General features: G+C 38.9%; 1 protein-coding gene across 2 annotated transcripts in view; it reads left to right on the forward strand.

Moving 5' to 3' along the window:
* The window catches only part of LOC103054577 (putative acyl-CoA dehydrogenase 6), a 51,364-nt gene that overhangs the window by 31,615 nt on the left and 1,119 nt on the right, over positions 1 to 18,630 (forward strand). Inside the window, exons 4-9 of one of the 2 annotated variants that reach the window (XM_088150592.1) lie at positions 4,622 to 4,728; positions 7,769 to 7,936; positions 12,201 to 12,374; positions 14,118 to 14,279; positions 14,383 to 14,533; positions 17,834 to 18,006. In XM_088150592.1, the coding sequence (XP_088006718.1) occupies positions 4,622 to 4,728; positions 7,769 to 7,936; positions 12,201 to 12,374; positions 14,118 to 14,279; positions 14,383 to 14,533; positions 17,834 to 17,924 (853 nt within the window). In that variant the 3' untranslated portion in view covers positions 17,925 to 18,006. Of the gene's footprint in view, positions 1 to 4,621; positions 4,729 to 7,768; positions 7,937 to 12,200; positions 12,375 to 14,117; positions 14,280 to 14,382; positions 14,534 to 17,833; positions 18,007 to 18,630 lie in introns of those variants that run through there. The other variant, XM_007429727.4, reaches the window with a different exon arrangement.

The following is an 18,630-nucleotide window of genomic DNA, read 5'->3' on the forward strand; positions in this document are numbered from 1 at the left end:
CCAGGTCTTTCGGGTTTTGGTTTTACTGCTTTTCTTTCATTGTTTGTATATATTGTTTTTATCCTTGGGTTGTGAGCCACCCAGAGTTTGGTTTAAGATGGGTAGCCGTATAAACATTTTAAATTGTGTGTGTGTGTGTGTGTGTGTGTGTGTGTTTTCCTATAATGCAAGTCAACTGACAAGCTATATTAAGAAAGTCATTTTGCCTCCTTCCACTTCCATTCTGATTTGAATGAATGTTACCATGCTTGAGTATATCTGAGGAGTGAGGACATTCTTCTGTGTTTTCGCTCAATATGAAGGGTTTGTGTGTGTGTGGGGGGGGGGGGGTGTTTGGATAAATCTTTGAAACAAACATTTCCTTGTGTCTTTAAACATGTGTAATGGGGTCCTCTCTTCAATTGCTTCTGACAGAATTATAGGCTATTTATTGCATTGTGCAGATTAAAATTACAGCTTTATATAATATGACTAGAAAGTGATCCAAGGAACCATCTTTTGCTACTTCTAATTTTTCTCTGCAATGTAATACCAATGAATAAACAACAAAGTAGAGGTGGTCCTTGGGTTACGAGAACTCATTCAGCAACCATTCAAAGTTGCGACAGTGCTGAACAAGGGGACTTACGACCAATCTGCATAGTTGCAGCTGTCACAGCGTCCCCACAGTCACATGATCATGATCTGGGTGAGCCACAGTTATGTGATTGCCATTTGCGGCCTTCCCTGACAATTTCCCACAAGCAAAGTCAGTGGGGAAGCTGGTAGAAGAGGTCACAAGTCACTCCTGTAAGTTGCTCCCATCACTTTCTCCCAAGGACCTCTGCTATGGAGTACAAGAGCCCAGGGATCTCAGGGATTTTGTACTTGTACCACCCCCCTGTGCACCTGCACTCCATAGTGGCCTCCACTGGCCTGCCCACACTCAGTAGTGCCCACCCACAGCCCCTGCCAGCCTTCCTGCAGCCCCCACCGTCCTCTCTGCATCAGTAGTGCCCAGCTGCAGCACTCCAGCTGTGGGTACCTTCCTACAGCTCTCACACGCTGGCCTCTTTGCCTAGGACTCTGATCATGTGAGGTCCTCTCTTAACAGCCCATGCAGTCTCTGGGTAATGACACCAACCAGGACTACCAAGGATTGCCATCACTAAGCAATGCAGTTGTGTGACATCGTGCTTTACAACCGCATCGCTTAATGACAGAAATTTGGTCCCAATTGCTATAGTAACACAAGGACTACCTGTAGGATTTTATTCCACCTAATAACATAATTTAAACTAATACTAAATTGGGATAACAGTGTGCATGGAAGGCAGGCAGGGGAGCAAGAAGGCAAGAAAGGGAGAGAGAGAGGGAGGGAGGTTCTTGGTTGGTTGGTTGGTTGGTTGGTTGGTTGGTTGGTTGGTTGGTTGGTTGGCTTTCTCTGAATCCTGGAAGAAGTAGAATATGATAAGAATGCTAAAAGTTGCTAACCCCTGCAGTAAAGCCCCCTTACTGCAACAACAAACCATATTCTGATCTACCTTATATATGAATCAGGCTACTGTTTCTTATTCAACAATCAATAATTTTGCTTCTGTATTTTTGTTTTAATGACTATGTACACCGTCCATACTCATGCTGTTTGAGTTGGGTAGCTATATAAATGTTCTGACTATATAAATAAATAATGTGTGAGGCTGCCAGTGTGTTTGTTCACAATTACATTTTTTTTTAACAATGGGGCCATAGTAGTCTTAAATATTTTAGTCATATCAATCTGCAAGCTATAGAGGTTTGATTGATTTATTATGTGCCATCAAGTTGGTGCCTGGTCGTTTGTGCCTAGAATAAGAATTCTGGATTGATTTGTTCTGTGATTTATTTGTTTGTTTATTTTCTTGACTGTCCATGATATTCTCAAGTCATCTTCTCCAACACTAAAGTTCAAGAGAATTAATGCTCTTTCTAACCTGCTTCTTCAAAGTCCAACTTTTCCTTCGACACAGGAAAAACTGTTGCCTGCATAATTCTGATCTTTGTATATATAAACACATCATGGCATCTTCAAGGGTTTCATTTCTGACCCTAACAAGTGCTAGTCGCCAGCATATTTCTTAATTTCTTAATTGCTGGTTCCTTTATTAACAGTTAGTCTAAAAAGGCAGAAACTATCCACTGTTTCCAGTGTCTTCATTGTCTGTTCTAAGGCTGGTTGCTGTGCCTGTATCATTAGTTTGGACTTTTTCATCCTAGTCCATTTTTCCACTTTGTTCCTTGACTTTTATTACTACAGCTTACAGATCATTTGCATTTTCAACTATCTGAATAGTGTCATCAGCATATCATAGTTACCAGTGTTTCTTCATCCCATTTTAAAACCATACTCATCTATTTTCAATCCAGTTTCACTTAATATATATTCTACATAAAGGTTGAATAAATAAGGAGATAGCATATAACCTTTGCTGACTTGTCGCCAATCTGTTTGCCAGGTAGAATAACAGAATCTTGAAAGCCTGTACATGTTTCTCTCTGTCCTATCTTATACCAAACAAAATCAAGGCAGGCTTATTTTGAGTTTCTTTCTCAAGCTTCCCTTTTCTCAGAACTTTGTAATCTTTTTGGCAATTTCCCCTTAATGGCTTGTTCATTCCTTCCCTAGGCAAAAGGTCAACTCTCCATTTTTTTACATCATGCAGCACATCCTGACTTTTTTTGGTACTCTTTGGCTTTCTCAATTATCCAGCAACTGGCTCGCACTTACGACGGTTGCAGTGTCCCGCGGTCATGTGATCGCCATTTGCGACCTTCCCTGCCAGCTTCCCACAAGCAAAGTCAGAGGAGAAGCCAGGCAGTAAGGTCGCAAGTTGCTCCCACTTCTGACACTTTTTCTCCTGAGGAGCCTCCACTATGTAGTTCACACACACCTATAACATCCCTCTGCCCGCACTCCATAGTGCATGCCCTCCCGGCCATGCTTGTGCCACCCCTCACCCCCCTGCCCTGCCCCACCTGTGCTGGGCCACAGCGCCTACCTACATGCTCGCCCGTACTTGTGCCACAGCCCCCCACCTGGCTGCACTTGTGCTGGGCCGCAGCACCCACCCCCTGCCTGCCGGCCTGCTTGCAAGCCACCTAAGGAAAGGCTTGTCATGTCTAGGACTTGAAACTTCCTGCCAGCTTCTCCACTGACTTGTTGGAAGCTGGCAGGAAGTTGCAAGTTACAGTTACATGAGGTCCTTGGCTTAACGCCCACGATCGTTGCTCAATGATGGCAACGGGGACTGATGGGATTGATAATGACCACTGATGTGGTCACATGACATTGCACTTTATGGCCACATCACGTAGCAATGGAAATTCTGGACCCAATTACTGCCATTAAGCAAGGACTACCTGTATAAACTGATCATTTCCAATCTGTTAGCCACTGTCATTCTCCAGATTTGCTGGCATAGTTCAATTAGAAACTTTACAGATTCTTCTTCTGTTGTTTGTCATATTTCTATAGATATTCCATCAATTGCTGTAGCTTTCCAACTTGGTATTGACCGGGGTGCTGATCTAACTTCATTTTCTATTACTAGAGTAGCTGAGCTGAAATTGCTTCTCATTTTTCAATAGTAAGCGGGGTTTTCATCATACTGGTTGTTCAGGCCCTGTATCGGTGAAGGTACCTGTTCATTTTTCAAAGCAATGTTGGTTGGCTATCCTATCTTGAATAGTTTTGCTTTTTTTTAAAAAAAAGTTAAGAATAAATAAGAATAAAGTTAACAATTGGTTTTTTAAGGTTAAATGGTGGGGAAGGGGGAAGGCCAAAGAAAAGGGAGCATATGAAAACGGAAGAGCCTACCCAGAATCCAGATGCAGAGAGAGAGAAGCCAAAGGGAGCAGTCAGCGTTCAGTATAGAAGTTTCACAGATGGTACTATTATTGGGAGCTGCTGGGATATTTGGGGGTGCCATGTTGAAGAACAGGTAAATGCTTCATTTCCAGCAAAACTTCCCATGCTCGGCCTTCTTTTTCCTGAGGGAAATGTGTTATATCCAGGATACAAAATGCCTTGTAAGACATGGCCACTGCAAAAAGAGGAGCAAGAAAACTGTCACCCCAATGTCATGCAGATAAAATCTGTTCTCTCTCTACTGTGCGTGGGATGAGGAAAACCAGGTTTCAATTCTGAACATTCTGTACAGGTACAATTTAAGTAAACTTTCCCCAACCCAGTGTCCTCCAAAGTATTGGACGAAAGACATGGCTTTTTTTATTCATGGTATCTTTTGTTTGCCTGCAAGAACAACGGTAATAGAGAATCTGTCACACCCTAACCGCCTGATGACTGAGAGATGTTTCACCTTTCGTAGAAACTGTTGACATTTGATCCTTTGGCTTTCGTAGCCAAATGGTACAAAGTATTTTTTTCCATGCATTATTTTCCTCTACTTCTATTGGAAAGGTGGATTTATAGGTTATTTTTATGTCATGTTCTGCTTTCCATTCTTGATTTTAAAAGTTATAAATAAAAGTATAAAACCTTTCCTCTTTAAAAAACGGTGTGAAGTACTCTAATAGTAGCTGTTGCTTTCAGAAATCATCAAAAGGACCATAGATAAAGTGTTTGACTTTGTTATCATCGCAGATTTGGTTCAGATGAGCTGAAGAAAGAATTTCTTGCCCCAACTATAGCTGGAGATTTTGTGGCTTGCCTAGGAGTGAGTGAAACTGGGGCAGGCTCAGATGCTGCAAGTAAGTAGATAAATCATACGTAGAAAGTTTATAACCCATATAGATTATTGACTTTGTTTGTTTGTTTGTTTATTTATTATACAAATTTATATGACTACCCATGTACCATACACATTTATATGGCTGCCCATTAACCCAGAGGAACTCTGGATGGCGAACAAGAATAAAAGCATAATACAATTATAAAATTAAATCAGTTGAAAGAAAGAAAGAAAGAAAGAAAGAAAGAAAGAAAGAAAGAAAGAAAGAAAGAGAAAGAAAGAAAGAAAGAAAAGATAATGTTGAGGCCTCAATTTTAAAAACTTCATGCCCATAAACCACACCCAACCATGTCAAGCTCCATTAACATCCTGGCCCTATGTACACCTTGCTATACTCCTAAACAGTTCGAGATTGCATGCATAATATCTCTCCTACTTCCCCCTACCTTTTTTTTTTTTTTTTTTGCAATGATACTGTGAAGCAACAGAGAAAGCAACTGATTCAGAGTCTCCTAGAAAATGTTCTTGCATCTCAACTGATCGTCAGTAAAAGATGCTTTGTGTAATCCCTGTTAAAAGAAATGGAGAAGGAAGAATAATCGTTGGTTAGTATTATAGCTTGGTTGAATTTGTGAGCTGGTAGGAATGAATTCCCCCCTTCCCCGCTGGCTTAAAGAAATTGGAAAATTACAATATGATATTAAAATATTTTAATGAGGCCAAGTTTATTCTCTCTTCTTAGATATTTCTTTTTTTTATATAATAATCTATAGGTGTTTTTTTTATCATTTCCACCTCAACAGTTGTTCAAATCAAACAAACAATGAAGACAACAAATTTAGACTTTCCCACCTTTCTTTGTGGACCACAGTTCTCCTTAAATGTTTATGGAATTTAAGAATGAATGTCTTTGTTTCTTTATGAAGCAGTGAAAAGTCAAGTGGCTCAAATGTAATGCTGATTATTGTCTGCATAAAGCACAATATTTAGTGAATAAAAGTAAGAGGGCAATAGGGAGAAAGGGATCAGCATGGGATTGGATTAAAGGGTTCAGAGGAAGCTTGGGGCAGGCAAAAGAACTACACTGAGAAGATGGAAAGGGGAGAACATAAGGTTTGCATACAGAAAGTACAGTGTTAATCTCGTGATTCTCCGGTTAAAATAGGTAGATAGTAAGTCCTTGGGAAGATTTCTTCCTGCAGAGCTGCTACCAACCTGAGAAGGCAAAAATAGAATTGGCATCAGGTAACTTCAAATATTTCTATGTTCATAAGATGTTCTGGGTAGGAAACCAAAACCCATGTATTCAAAGCTTTTCTTTCTTTTATATTAAAAGAAGTAGAAATGCCTCACTGAAAAACTCATAAGTGTAAAAAAAAATTAAAAAATAAAAATAAGCAGCATTAGCAACAAACTCACTCCTAAGTATTTTTCTGCTGATGAACCAAAGTCACTGGAGCAGGACTGGGCATTATTTTGGGGTTACATTTAGACTTAGAGATGTGTTAAGAACCTAATTCAAATAAAGACGTAGCCAGGAAAAGTGGGTAGGGTATGAATGAGCAAAATATATAAAACATACATTAATGTTTCATAAATTAAATACAAGAATAAATTAAATGTTTATTCTGCCATAAACAGTGGCCAGTAGGTAGTCTCTCTCTCTCTCTCTCTCTCTCTCTCTCTCACTCACTTTTATTAAAGACTTTTTAAAAAGATAAAAACTAATACAAACTAATATAATGTGAGAAAAAGAAAAGAAAAAGAGATTTAAAAAGAAAGGTAAAAGTGCAAGAAAGAAAAAAAAAGTAAAAGAAAAATAGAAAAGAAAGAAAAAAGATACAAAGGAGTAGCTTCCACTCTTCTATACAGCAGTTATAAGTACAATTATAAATTTACCTCTTCCTCTTTGGTTACAGCATAACTCTCTTCTTTCTATATCCTATCCTGTCTAATCATCAAAACCATAAATCATAAATTCATTTTTTTTGCTGCTTCACGCAAAAATCTATAGGGGGTTTCCAGTCAGCAAACTGGAACACCGGTAGGTATTTTGGAGAGGTTCAGAAAGGCATGAAAGCTTTAGTAAATAAAATATACACTCCTAACTTTTACCACCGTTGCTTGTCTATATGTCTACCAGCCTACTTACCTATTTATCTAAAAATTAACCTAGTTTATCAACAAATGGAACATTGTAGAGGAATCAGATTCAGTTTAAAGGTTAAATCCATCATTTCCAATGTACGTAAAATACAGGTAGTTGTTGGGATACAACGGCAGTTGGGACCGGGGTTGCCATAACTAAATGTTGCTGTTGTAAAGCACAATGTCATGTGATTGCATCACTTAGTGACGACAATCCTGGCAGTCCTGGTTGCCGTTGTAACCCCAAGACACGTGGGTCATTAAGTGGGAAGGGGCAGGAGTACCAGGTAGGAGCATGGGGGTGTTGGAGGAGGGTGGGGAGGGTGCCACGGGGGGTAGGGGAGGCCCTGGAAGGGCTGGAGCAGGCCCTGGGCACATTGGGGAAGTCTAGGGCAGGGCTTGGGAGGCCTGGCACAGACTGTACATGAGTGCAGGAAGCCTGGGAGGTTGTGTGTGGCGTGAGCACAGGAAGGCCAGGGGGTGGATTGCACAGCAGGGTGTGACCACAGGAAGGCTGGGGGGACTTACCAAAGCAACATGTGACCTTCCCTGCCAGCTTCCCCATTGACTTTGCTTGTGAGAAGCTGGTAGGGAAGGTTGCAAAAGGCAATCACATGACCACAGGACGCTGCAACTGTCGTAAGCATGAGCCAGTTGTCAAGCACCTGAATCACGATCATGTGACTGCAGGAACGCTATGATGGCTGGAACTTCGAGGACAAGTCATAAGTACCACTTGTTCAGCACCATCACAAATTTGAACGGTCACTGAACAAGTGGTTGGTAAGCAAGGACTACCTGTATATCTAGTCTGTAGATTGTGATTCTCTATCTCTGTAGTAATACTGAAGAATATAATCATATAGTTGGACTCTTCGCATTCCATGCTATTTTTTTTTCTTTGTGTGTAGGTATCAAGACAACAGCTGTAAGAAAAGATGATGACTATGTGATAAATGGTGGCAAAATGTGGGTCACTTCTGGATTTCAGGCGGATTGGATGTGCCTCTTGGCAAACACTAATGATGGACCACCCCACAAAAATAAATCTCTTCTGTGTCTACCAATGAAACTGCCTGGTAACAAAGTTAAAATAAATTGTTATTAGAAAAAATCAAAGGTAATACCAAAAAGTAATACTTAAAAATCGGAGGAGTGGAAATTCATATTTGAACCTCATGAATCATCACGGGAAATATCTCTTCCAAATGATGATAATCTCTCAACAGCAAAATAGTGTTGGCCATAAACTTTTCAAAAATGCATATCAAGATAGTGCCTTTATTAGGCTAACACAAAATCTTCAAATAAGTGTCAGGCTTTCCAGGTCACCAGAATTCTTCATTGAGGTTTCATGCTTTTTTGGGGGGAGGGGGTTGCTATCTTCGAAGTTTAAAGAAACCAAGCAAGTGCACACTTAAAATTGAGAAAGCTTCAACAATCTGATAAAATTGATAGTTATCCACTCAAACTTATGGCATAATAATTAGTTACAGTGGTACCTCGGTTCACGAACTTAATTCATTCCACAACTCTGGTCGCGAACCGAATCAAATTTTCCCATAAGGTTCAATCAACCTCTGGTTCCAGTATTTTTCAAAATGGAAAATTACTTCTCTTTGTCCACTACATCCACACCATGTATAATTTTGTATACCTTAATCATATCTCCTATCATTTGCTTCCTTTCTAGACTAAAAAGCCTGTGTTGCAACCTATTCCCATAGGGAAGTTACTCCAGCCCCTTGATCAACTTAGTTGCCCTCCTCTGAACCTTCTTTAGCTCTACTATACCCTTTTTCAGGTGTGGCAACCAGAACCGCACGCTATATTCCAGATGTCATCACAACATTGATTTATATAAGGTCATTATGATATTGGAATCTTTGTTTTCAATACCATTTCTTATTATGCCTAACAAGCTGTTGCCCTTTTTTACGGTGGATGGACACTGTGTCAACACCTTCATTAAACTATTTTCCATTACTCCAAGATCTTTTTACTCTTTACTGTTAGCTCTGATCCCAATAATTTGTATGAATAGTTAGGATCTGAGGCAGCAATGTGCCAATATGCATCACTTTATACTTGCTCATGTAGAATGACATTTACTATTTTGACACTCATTCCCCTAATGTGCAGAGATCTCTATGGAGCTCTTTGCAGTTCATTATTGTTTTTATCACTCTGAACAATTTAGTGTCATCAGCAAACTTCACTATTCCACAAGTCACACCCAATTCTAGATCCTTTATAAATATTTTAAAAGGCATCGGTCCTAGGACAGAACTCTGGGGGGCCCCACTAGTTACATCCCTCCATTGTGAGAAATATCCATTTACTCCTACTCATTGTTTTCTATTCTTTAGCCAGTTGCTTATACACAAGATGACCTGCCCTTTTATTCCATGGCTATTAGGCTTATTGAGAAGTCTTTGATGAGGGACTTACGAAAAGCTTTTAGAAAACCTAAGTAGGTAATGTCTACTGGCTCGCCCTCATCCACATGTTTTATAAACAGCCTAAAAACCTCTAGTAGATTAATTAGACAAGACCTTCCCTTTGTGAGCCATGCTGGATATTTTTGAGCAAGGCCTGTGTCTCCAAACGTTTGGTAATTTTGTCTTTAATAGCAGTTTGTGCTACCTTCCCCCATAACAGATGCTAAACTGACCGGCCTGTAATTTCCTGGATCACCTTATGAGCCCTTCTTAAAAATTGGAGATATATTGGCCTCTTTCCAGTCCTCTGCCTGTAGACTGCCCAAAACTCTGTGAGCATAATTTCATTTCCGTGAGTCACAACTTAAATGATTATTCTTTTTCTTTCCAAAAGAAGGTCATTGCTGACCTTGAAAAAGGTCATTGCTAAGAACCAGAGTATTGTGGTGTAAAATTTGATCACGTTGGCTTACGATCATCACTTAGCAGGAACATAAGATAGTTCAGTTTGGGGAAAAATCTGAGTAAACCATCTGCAGCTTGTGAAGATTATTTGCTTTTTTAGCTTAAACAAATCCAGATGGGAATCCCCTGAAAAATGTTTGTCAAGTATCCTTAGACAAACTTCACGGATAGATGCGTAATACAAAAATACATTCAGCAATTTCTTAAGGGTTACTACCTATTTTTTATTTATTTTTAATTTATTTATCAAATTTGTCACCACCCATCTCATTGAAATGTTTACAGCAAAAATAAAATTTGTTAAAATACGGTATAAAACAGACCTGATAATAAATAGCTTCCAAGCAAGATGGAAAGTTGGGGAATAATTCACGGGAGCGTCGTCAGAACACTAACCACCCCCAAGGACAGTTAGAGCCCATATTGCCCCATACACACTGGCAGAACCAGGTCTTTAAACCTTTTCGGAAAGCTGGGAGGGTAGGGACTTGTCGCACCTCTCGGGGGGAGAATACCCCAAAGGGTGTGGGCAACAGCAGAGAAGGCTCTCCTCCTGGGCCCCACCAGCCAACGTTCTCTCGCTGATTTGATATGCATATAATAGGTTTCAGTAGTATTTCCTAGATTATATACACTATTATATATATAAAAAATGCTGTTCCATATCAACAACATGGGCAGTGTCTGTTCTACCTAATTTTTAAAAATTAATAAAGGCAGTTGGTTTCATCAAGCCTTCTTAATTGCTAATAATATAAGCCAACAAACTTATCTTACATCTTCACTAGCAGTTGTCCCATTCTTCTGAATTGGAATAACATAGACAAATGTTTGTGTATCAGAATTACTGGGTATACTAAGACCAAGCTGGACTGCAGCATGACCCAGTATTACAGCCCATTTTTTTTTTTTTAATTGTCAATAAGAATGATGTTGTCCTTGTATTATACCTCCCATGGGAAAATCACTGACATCTTAATTAATGCAGTTTATTTGAATTATCCTCCAGTCTTATTTCTTTCTTTAGAATTACTCATCAGTGGGCCTTAGAAACATTTCTGATAATATAATCCTTTGACAGTTTTTACGTAATTTCACTAATCCAAAAATTTCATTTACATTTTTAACTGCTAACAGATTCAAACTTTGCTATGCAATTAAGATTGAGTGATACCTAGTGTTCGTCCTTTTTTTAGATGGAGAATATTCTCAATTGTGCTTTTGTTCTTTCTATGTTACTTGAGCGCCCGCTTACCAGAAACAACCACCCTAATATTGAACTTAATAACACATTCAAGATTCAGAGGGCTAGGCTGTCATTATGAGATCTCTCAAAGTGGTTTCTTGACTTTCAAGCAGCTATAACACTCTCCAATTTAAGATGGGACGAGAGCATTGGGTGGGAAGTTGTTCAACTTCCATCCTTCACCAGTTCCTTTAATGCAGATAGATGCCCCAGACACAGTGGGAAAACTGACTGCATACTTGCTTCTCCATAGCTAATATCATCTCTGAGTGATATTCATCTGGGTAATTAGTGCGGAAAAAGCTTGATAGACATTTTGTAGTACAAGCTAGTCTTGAGCAGCTTGGGAAACAATAAAAATACATTGGAAAAACCGATCATGATTCTCCCAGATAAAATATACTCTGTCCTGAGTTGCTTATCCCTGATACAGCACTCTTTTGTTTATAAAGAGGAGGAAAGCCAGGATGATTTTTAGAATGTTGTTTTGCTCTAAACTATTTAAGGTTATATGACCTTTCGTATCATAGCATTTATCTGTGCTGTATTTCCCCTTCTTCGTTCTTTTTTCTTCAAATCTGTAACTTTGTAAATTAATTGATCCAGATGGAACTCAGACCAGCCATCAAAAGTCCCTGATTCTTTTGGGCATGTTGCTTTCCATTCTGAATCAGAGTCTTATTCAAGTGACAATGTGAAAAGTCTCTGAATATATACAGAAGCACTGCAGTTTATTGTGAGTGATTGGCAGTCAGAACCATATTCCTGGTATAAATAAAGGGTACTTAGTTCTATTGAATGATATTCTTGACAAGTCAATAAACTAATTTGTATTTCCCCTTAATTGTTCAAGAAAATAATAGGTATATTCCAAAGTAAAAACAGTGACATTTGTATGTTTACTTTTGTCTTATTCAAACCAGAAAGTGTAATTTTTCAGGATTGTGACTAGGACATCTTCTTACAATCTTTAGAATTTCAATTTGCTTATTAACAATGATAGTTTATCTTTTTCCTATCAGGATGGAAGCATTAATTTATGACACTTGTGCATTTTTTTAAAGATGAATTTTAACTGAGTTAAAAAAGATGCCATAATCTAGTTGCCATTGAATGTCTCACAGTTGCAATTCATGTTACTCAGTTGCATTAATCATTTCCCTTGAACGATCTACGAACATTCATTTTTAGGTGTTCACATTGCTAAGAAAATCAACAAGCTGGGTATGAGATCATCTGACACAGCAGAAATCTTCTTTGAAGATGTCCGAATTCCCAGAAAATATCTCATTGGGGAAGAAGGAATGGGATTTATTTACCAGATGTTGCAATTCCAAGAAGAGCGAATGTGGGGAGTAGCCACATGTAAGTAATAAGCCAGACTCACTAGCTGCTAAGAAGGCTATTTATTACATAACAATATGGAAACTTGATTTTGGCAATAGAATAGAACAACATTCCAAAAGCACAGGATGATTATTATGGAATCCAATTTCTTGTTGAATACAGACTGCTTTTGTATGCATTTCCAGAGCTGCTGATTCCTCCCTTATACAAATCTGTGAAAAAACATTTGTTTCCATTCAGATTTTTCTGAATTTTGGATATTTTTGCCACTGAGTGTTACCAGAACTTCATATGGGTCTTTCTGGTCTATAGCAGGGCTCTGGCGAAAAACAACACCAAACATTTGTTGTTTTCTAAACAAAGTTTTCCATTTTGGGTTGTGTCTATTTGAAAAAGTCATCAGTTCAGTTAATACAACTAAAAATATAACTAGAACCAGTTGTTTGAATACTTCATTAAACAATCAGGATTGATTTGGGCCAGCCCTTCCCTATATCAGTTTCACAAACTTCAGCTCTCCTTATCACAGTGAAATGCTCCCCAGAGAATGTATGATGACCTCCATAATAAAGTCATTAATGTCTATCAGTCTGGAAAAGATTACAAAGCCATTTCTAAAGCTCTGGGGCTCGATCACTCTAGAGTTAGAGACATAGTCCTGCAATGGAGAAAGTTTGGAACAACAGAGAAACTTAATGGTGGCTGTCTGTCAAGATCATTCCAAAAGCACAGGATAAAATTTTCAGGAACCCCAGAACATGCTTGGCTCTCCAGGCCTTTCTTGGCCTGGCTAGAGTCAGTTTTTGTGACTTCATCATTTTAGAAAAGCACTGGGTAAAAATGGCACTCATGACAGCAGCTCACTCTCAAGAACATAGAAGCTTGTCTCAAGTTGGCTAAAAAGCACCTGGATGACCTTTCAAACATGTGGAACTTTTCAGGCTCCATAGGTGCTATTATGGATGGTGAAAAGAATTCCAGTTTGGTTGTAATTAACCAAATGAATTAATTCCAAATTTCATACCAATTGTCAAACAGAGAGGTGGTAAGGTCACAGTTGCTTTTCTGTCTCAGGGTCTGGACTACTTGCTATCATGATAGGAAACATGAATTCTGCTTTGTGTCATATAATTCTGCAGAATATCAAGCCGTCTGTCTGTTGAAACTGAATCACAATTGGGTCATGGACCGAGACAGTGTTCCCAAATATACAAGCAGGTCTGTGAGAGAATGGATGAAGAACCAAGTCAGTATTTAGATACTCTAGACCTAAATGCTGAAATATTGTAGCAAGTCTTGATGCCAACAGTTCATGCTAGAAAAACCTCAGATTTTACTGAGCCAAAGCAATGTGCTATGGAACAGTGGGCCAAAATTCCTACATACTAATTAGGAACCATTTGGTTGCGATTACTGCAGTTAAAGATGGTATAACCAGTTACTGAATATGAGGGGGTTGATTACTTTTTCACACTGGCACATTGTATGTTGTCCATGAAACAGCCACTAATAGGTGTTGCTGTTGTTCACTTTGACTCTCTTTATGTAACAGTAGGACCCACAGGAAGCTCTTGATAATGTTCCATGGCAGAGATATGCAAAAATTTAGAAAAATCTTATATACTCCATCCCATATTTTCATACCGGGGGGAGGGGGGGAAGAAAGAAAGAAGGAGGCAGGGAGGAAGGGAAGGACCTTAACCTTCAAGGAAAAGGAATTAAATAAGCTTGCTTTCATCTTTCATTACCCCAAATCTTTAGCACTGGTGTGTCTAGAAAGAGTGATGGAAGAAACTATTGATTATACTTCTCAGCGGAAGGCATTTGACAAGCCACTATTACACAACCAAGCAGTGCATTTTCGTCTGGCTGAACTAGCAACTGAAGTGGAACTTCTTCGTGCATTGTTATATGAGGCGGTAGGTAAGTGCAATAACATTTTATTTCCAATATTTATCTAGTAAAATGCATATTATTTTTAGTAGATGTGGCTAACTTGATAGGTAAATTTGTACTTTTATTTGAGGTCTCTACATACGTGGTAATGATGTGACAAAACTTGTATCCATGGCAAAACTAAAGGCAGGTCGTCTGTCTCGAGAGCTTCCAGATAGCTGTCTCCAGTTCTGGGGAGGAATGGGGTACACTAACGAAGTGCTAGTGAGTAGAATGTACAGGTGAGTAAATAATTGGGATCAGCCTCTTTAGTGAGTGTGGGTGTGCCTGTATAAGTAGGTAATATAAACATTCAAATTGTTAATCAGGTATTCATAATTTGATGCATCGTATTGGATACATGTAGTTAATGTTAACTTTTAAGAAAAGATGTTTCTTATAATCCAAGGAACTTTATATATAAGCACTGTGTATCTGGTGGGATAATTACAGTACATATTTCTTCCTGAATTCCCCACTCCTCATGTTTAAGCTCAAATGCGCTAATCCCCCCCAAAACATACAAATACATAGGGAGAACTGAAGAAGCTGAAGAAGAAGTAGTAGCAATAATCCTTTATTTCTGTCACTGACCAACATCATTTACATTCAGTGGTAAAATTAAAACCATCCCATTATGCCAATAGTTTAACCTATGTACAATAAGAAAGCTGAAGAGGAAATCCAGACTCTTTGGCAGCCGGAACTATTGTCTCAAAAACAACAAATATATACAGATAGGAGATCTCAAATTCTGGCCTGTAAAATGCCAGAGAACCCTTATTTCTATTTCTGCTAGGATCACCAAGGTAGAGTGCAAGAATCTTGCTATAAAGGGAATATACAGTGAAATCTCCATTTTACAGACCCTCATTTAATAGACTTTGGATACAGTGAACAAAACCTGAATTCATACAGTTCACAGAATGTATTTAAGTAATTTTTACTAATTAAAGTAAATGGTTATGTATTATTGGGATATACATGACAAACGATTGCATGAATTTTAAATAAATTACATAAAAATTACATAGATTTGTAAATTCAGTTTTAATGGGCATCCTTCCCCCAGTCATTGGTCCATAACATTAAAATTTTAGTGTATCTTAATAAACACTGGATAGATTCCAACTGCTGTTTAGCATGAAAACAATGATTTTTGGCATGCTCAAGGGATACATGTGGCTAGCTTAAATTGATTTCCTTTCAGTTTCCATGAGAGTAGTCAGAGAGAGAACTATATGCGCAAAATCTTTGCTTTATTTTTTCTGGAGAACAGAAAGTCTTCTCAAGAATTGCTTCTACTTTCTTTCTTTGACCGTTTTCTATTGTTGGTGTAACAGCGATGTACTTACGGGAAGAAGTTTCAGTTATTATCATAATGTGTTCTGCACCTTTCAGTCATCAAGATTTTGCTACATAATCTTTAGTAAGCATCTGAGACATAGGTTCGTTTTTGTAAACCTTCATTATTATATTTCATAGCATTTGGTTGAGGCATTAAGGATGTAAGCTGCTTTGTAAAGGAAGAATATAGTCAGTGCACACACATGCATACCACCTTCCAAAAAAACCTCTCAGTGGTTTTATTCTTGGATGATTCTTCTAAGATGATGGGGGAAACTTTTTTCAAGTAAAGGGGAGGAAAGAATTTCCAGAACAAGACTATAGCCCTCAAATTCCCCCAGTGCTGTCTGTATTTCCTGTTTCTAATTAGCTTCTCTCTCTTTATTTCAGAACAGCTAGAGACAGTGGAAGTGAAAATATTTCACTTCTAAGCTTGCTGCACTTTGAATTTCTTTCTTTTTTTGTGCTGTGTAAAATAGATATCCATTTATATAGAGAATAATTTTAAGATTTTTAATTGAATACATTTTTCCAAGTAACATACAAAACAATGCAAACTCTGTTCACCCTTTCAAAAGGATGGTCAGGACTTTGGATATGTTCTGAGATCTCTACATCTCTTGGTTCTTCTTATTACTACAGGTAGTCCTCAAATTATGACCATGATTGGGACCAGAATTTCCATTGCTAAGCAGTGTGGTCATAAAGTGAGATATAATGTGACCACATCACTTAGTGACTGCAATCCTGACAGTCTCAGTTGCTGTTGTTAACTGAGAATTTTGGGTTGTTAAGTGAGTACCAATCCAAGCCATTTTGGGCTTGGTCCCTCCAGCCTCGAGCCTCAGTAAGGTAAGGGACTACCTCCAACTCCTCCCACCTGCCTATCTCCCCCCCATCACTGCCCTTCTGGCCGCCCTGCACCCTGCCTTGTGGGGTGGCAGGCAGCCCCAGAACTCTGCAACTCTGGAGCTGCTTGCCACACCCCAGGAAGCCACAGTCGCCCCAGCCCAGTCCCAGCTGCAGTTGCCCTCACCACCCTGCACTCCAAGACCTCTGCCACCCTGCACTCCACCACCCCAGCTGACATTCGCCACCTTCTTGCTGCTGCTGCTGACGAGGTGTGCCCAGCCAGGCTGCTGGGCCAGGCTGGGGTTGGGCTCTGCACTGTGAAACAAAAAGCAGAAAGGAGCCCCTGAGCCGCACCATGCCAAAACGCCCCTTTTGCACTGCGCTCCTGGGGTGGGGTGGTCTTTTGGCCTTTTTTTTTTTTTTTTTTTTGGCAGCTTGAAGTAAAAGTTGTTTTTGCTTGAAACTTCATTGAAGCTAATGAGCCTTTGAAGATTTGCATAGCCCTACTTCATTTTACATTATCACACTGAAGGCAGCTTTTTTCAGAATGTAACATTTAATCAGTGATAAAAAGGTACCCTAATCTTTACGACCATGCCACTTAGCGATGGCAGTTCCAGTCCCAATTGCTGTCGTAAACCAATGACTACCTGTGTTTGCAGATAGAAAGCGGTTCATTGCTAATTCAAGGAGGCATACCAAGATGGAATTGCAATGACTTTTTTCCCCCCAGTCTAAAAAAGGGATTAGCAAGCTTTTCTGAGGTAGAGGATTGAATGGGGTTCTGGAGAATTTTTATGGGCTACACTCTTCTCTGTAATGGAGAGAAAGTGTGCGTCAGGGCAATGCTGATCAAAAGCTTTGATTCCCACAGCAACCAAGGTCATGGGGATTACTGTATGTGTGGCGCAAGATTAAACCCTACTGTGATCCAGAAGTAATACTCAAGATCATGGTTTCCACTTTCCAAAGAGCAGCACCAGAATAGCAAACTGTATCTTGTTATCCAGCTGATGATTCCTTCAGCTTGGCAGTGTAGAAATGTTGGCAAGATTTACCTAGTAGGCTTTGGATGCTATATATGCAGCCACATTCAGTTTCAGAGCACTTGCTAAGGATCATTAGATCGCTGACCTAAATTAAAATGTACTCGCACATCTAATACATTATTATAAATGATTAGTAGTAGTAGTAGTATATTGAAGCAAGTATACTTGCAACTCATTCAGACTTAGGTAAACAAGTACTGTTAAACAATATTAAGTTTAGTACAAGTGAAAGGAGGAGCAGAACAAACAAATTTCATTTTATGGATACTGTGTTTTGCATTTCTGTCATGGCAGAGATTTAAGATTGCTATCAATAGGAGGTGGTGCTGATGAAATCATGCTGAACATTATATGTAAGCACATGGACATCTTGCCCAAAAAGTAAGTTCTGTGAATACTATAGATCTTTGCTACTGTTTTGATAATCTGAATCAGATAGAGTTTTTTTTATGTAGGGTAAAGATAAAATAGTTATTCAAAGGAGTGACCAGGTTTTGAATTTTCTTAATGTTCATATTGTATGGATTTTTCTTACATGTAAATTGTACCCAGACTTAGGAGATAGCATCCACAAGGCTACTGAAAGTATGCTGATGCACATCAGCAAAATATGCAAGCTTATATCTTTTCCTAGAACCACTGGTGTGTAATATTTGGATATGAAGCAGAAAAGGTGATTCTGATCTAATGTGGGAACTACCTTTCCCTGGCAGTTTAAAGAAGCTGTATTTTTTCCTGATCTCACATAGTAGTAAGCATGCCCAGGCCAGCCTTAAGCCCCTTGCCTGCTTTGAATGTGAATACCTACACATCCATACCTAGAACATTTTTCTGGGTCTCTTTTAATTACTAAAATGTGAATTCATCCATTGTTTGCTTCTAAACAATGTAATGGTAGGACCAACTAGAATTCTTATCTCCCCTATTTTGTAGTCAAGATCTTCAGATATTGAGCTCTGAAATGTATGTATGAACTCTATCACACCTACCAGCTCATGTGATAATTCCATGCATTCCATACACATATGCATTAATACTGCATATCTTAATGTGTACCATATATTTTGGTTGATTTAAATAATTGTTCAACT

Source organism: Python bivittatus, unplaced genomic scaffold (assembly GCF_059951505.1).
Source record: "Python bivittatus isolate LINGU-HERP-01145 unplaced genomic scaffold, Pbiv_v1 ctg000610_np1212, whole genome shotgun sequence".
NCBI lineage: Eukaryota > Metazoa > Chordata > Lepidosauria > Squamata > Pythonidae > Python > Python bivittatus.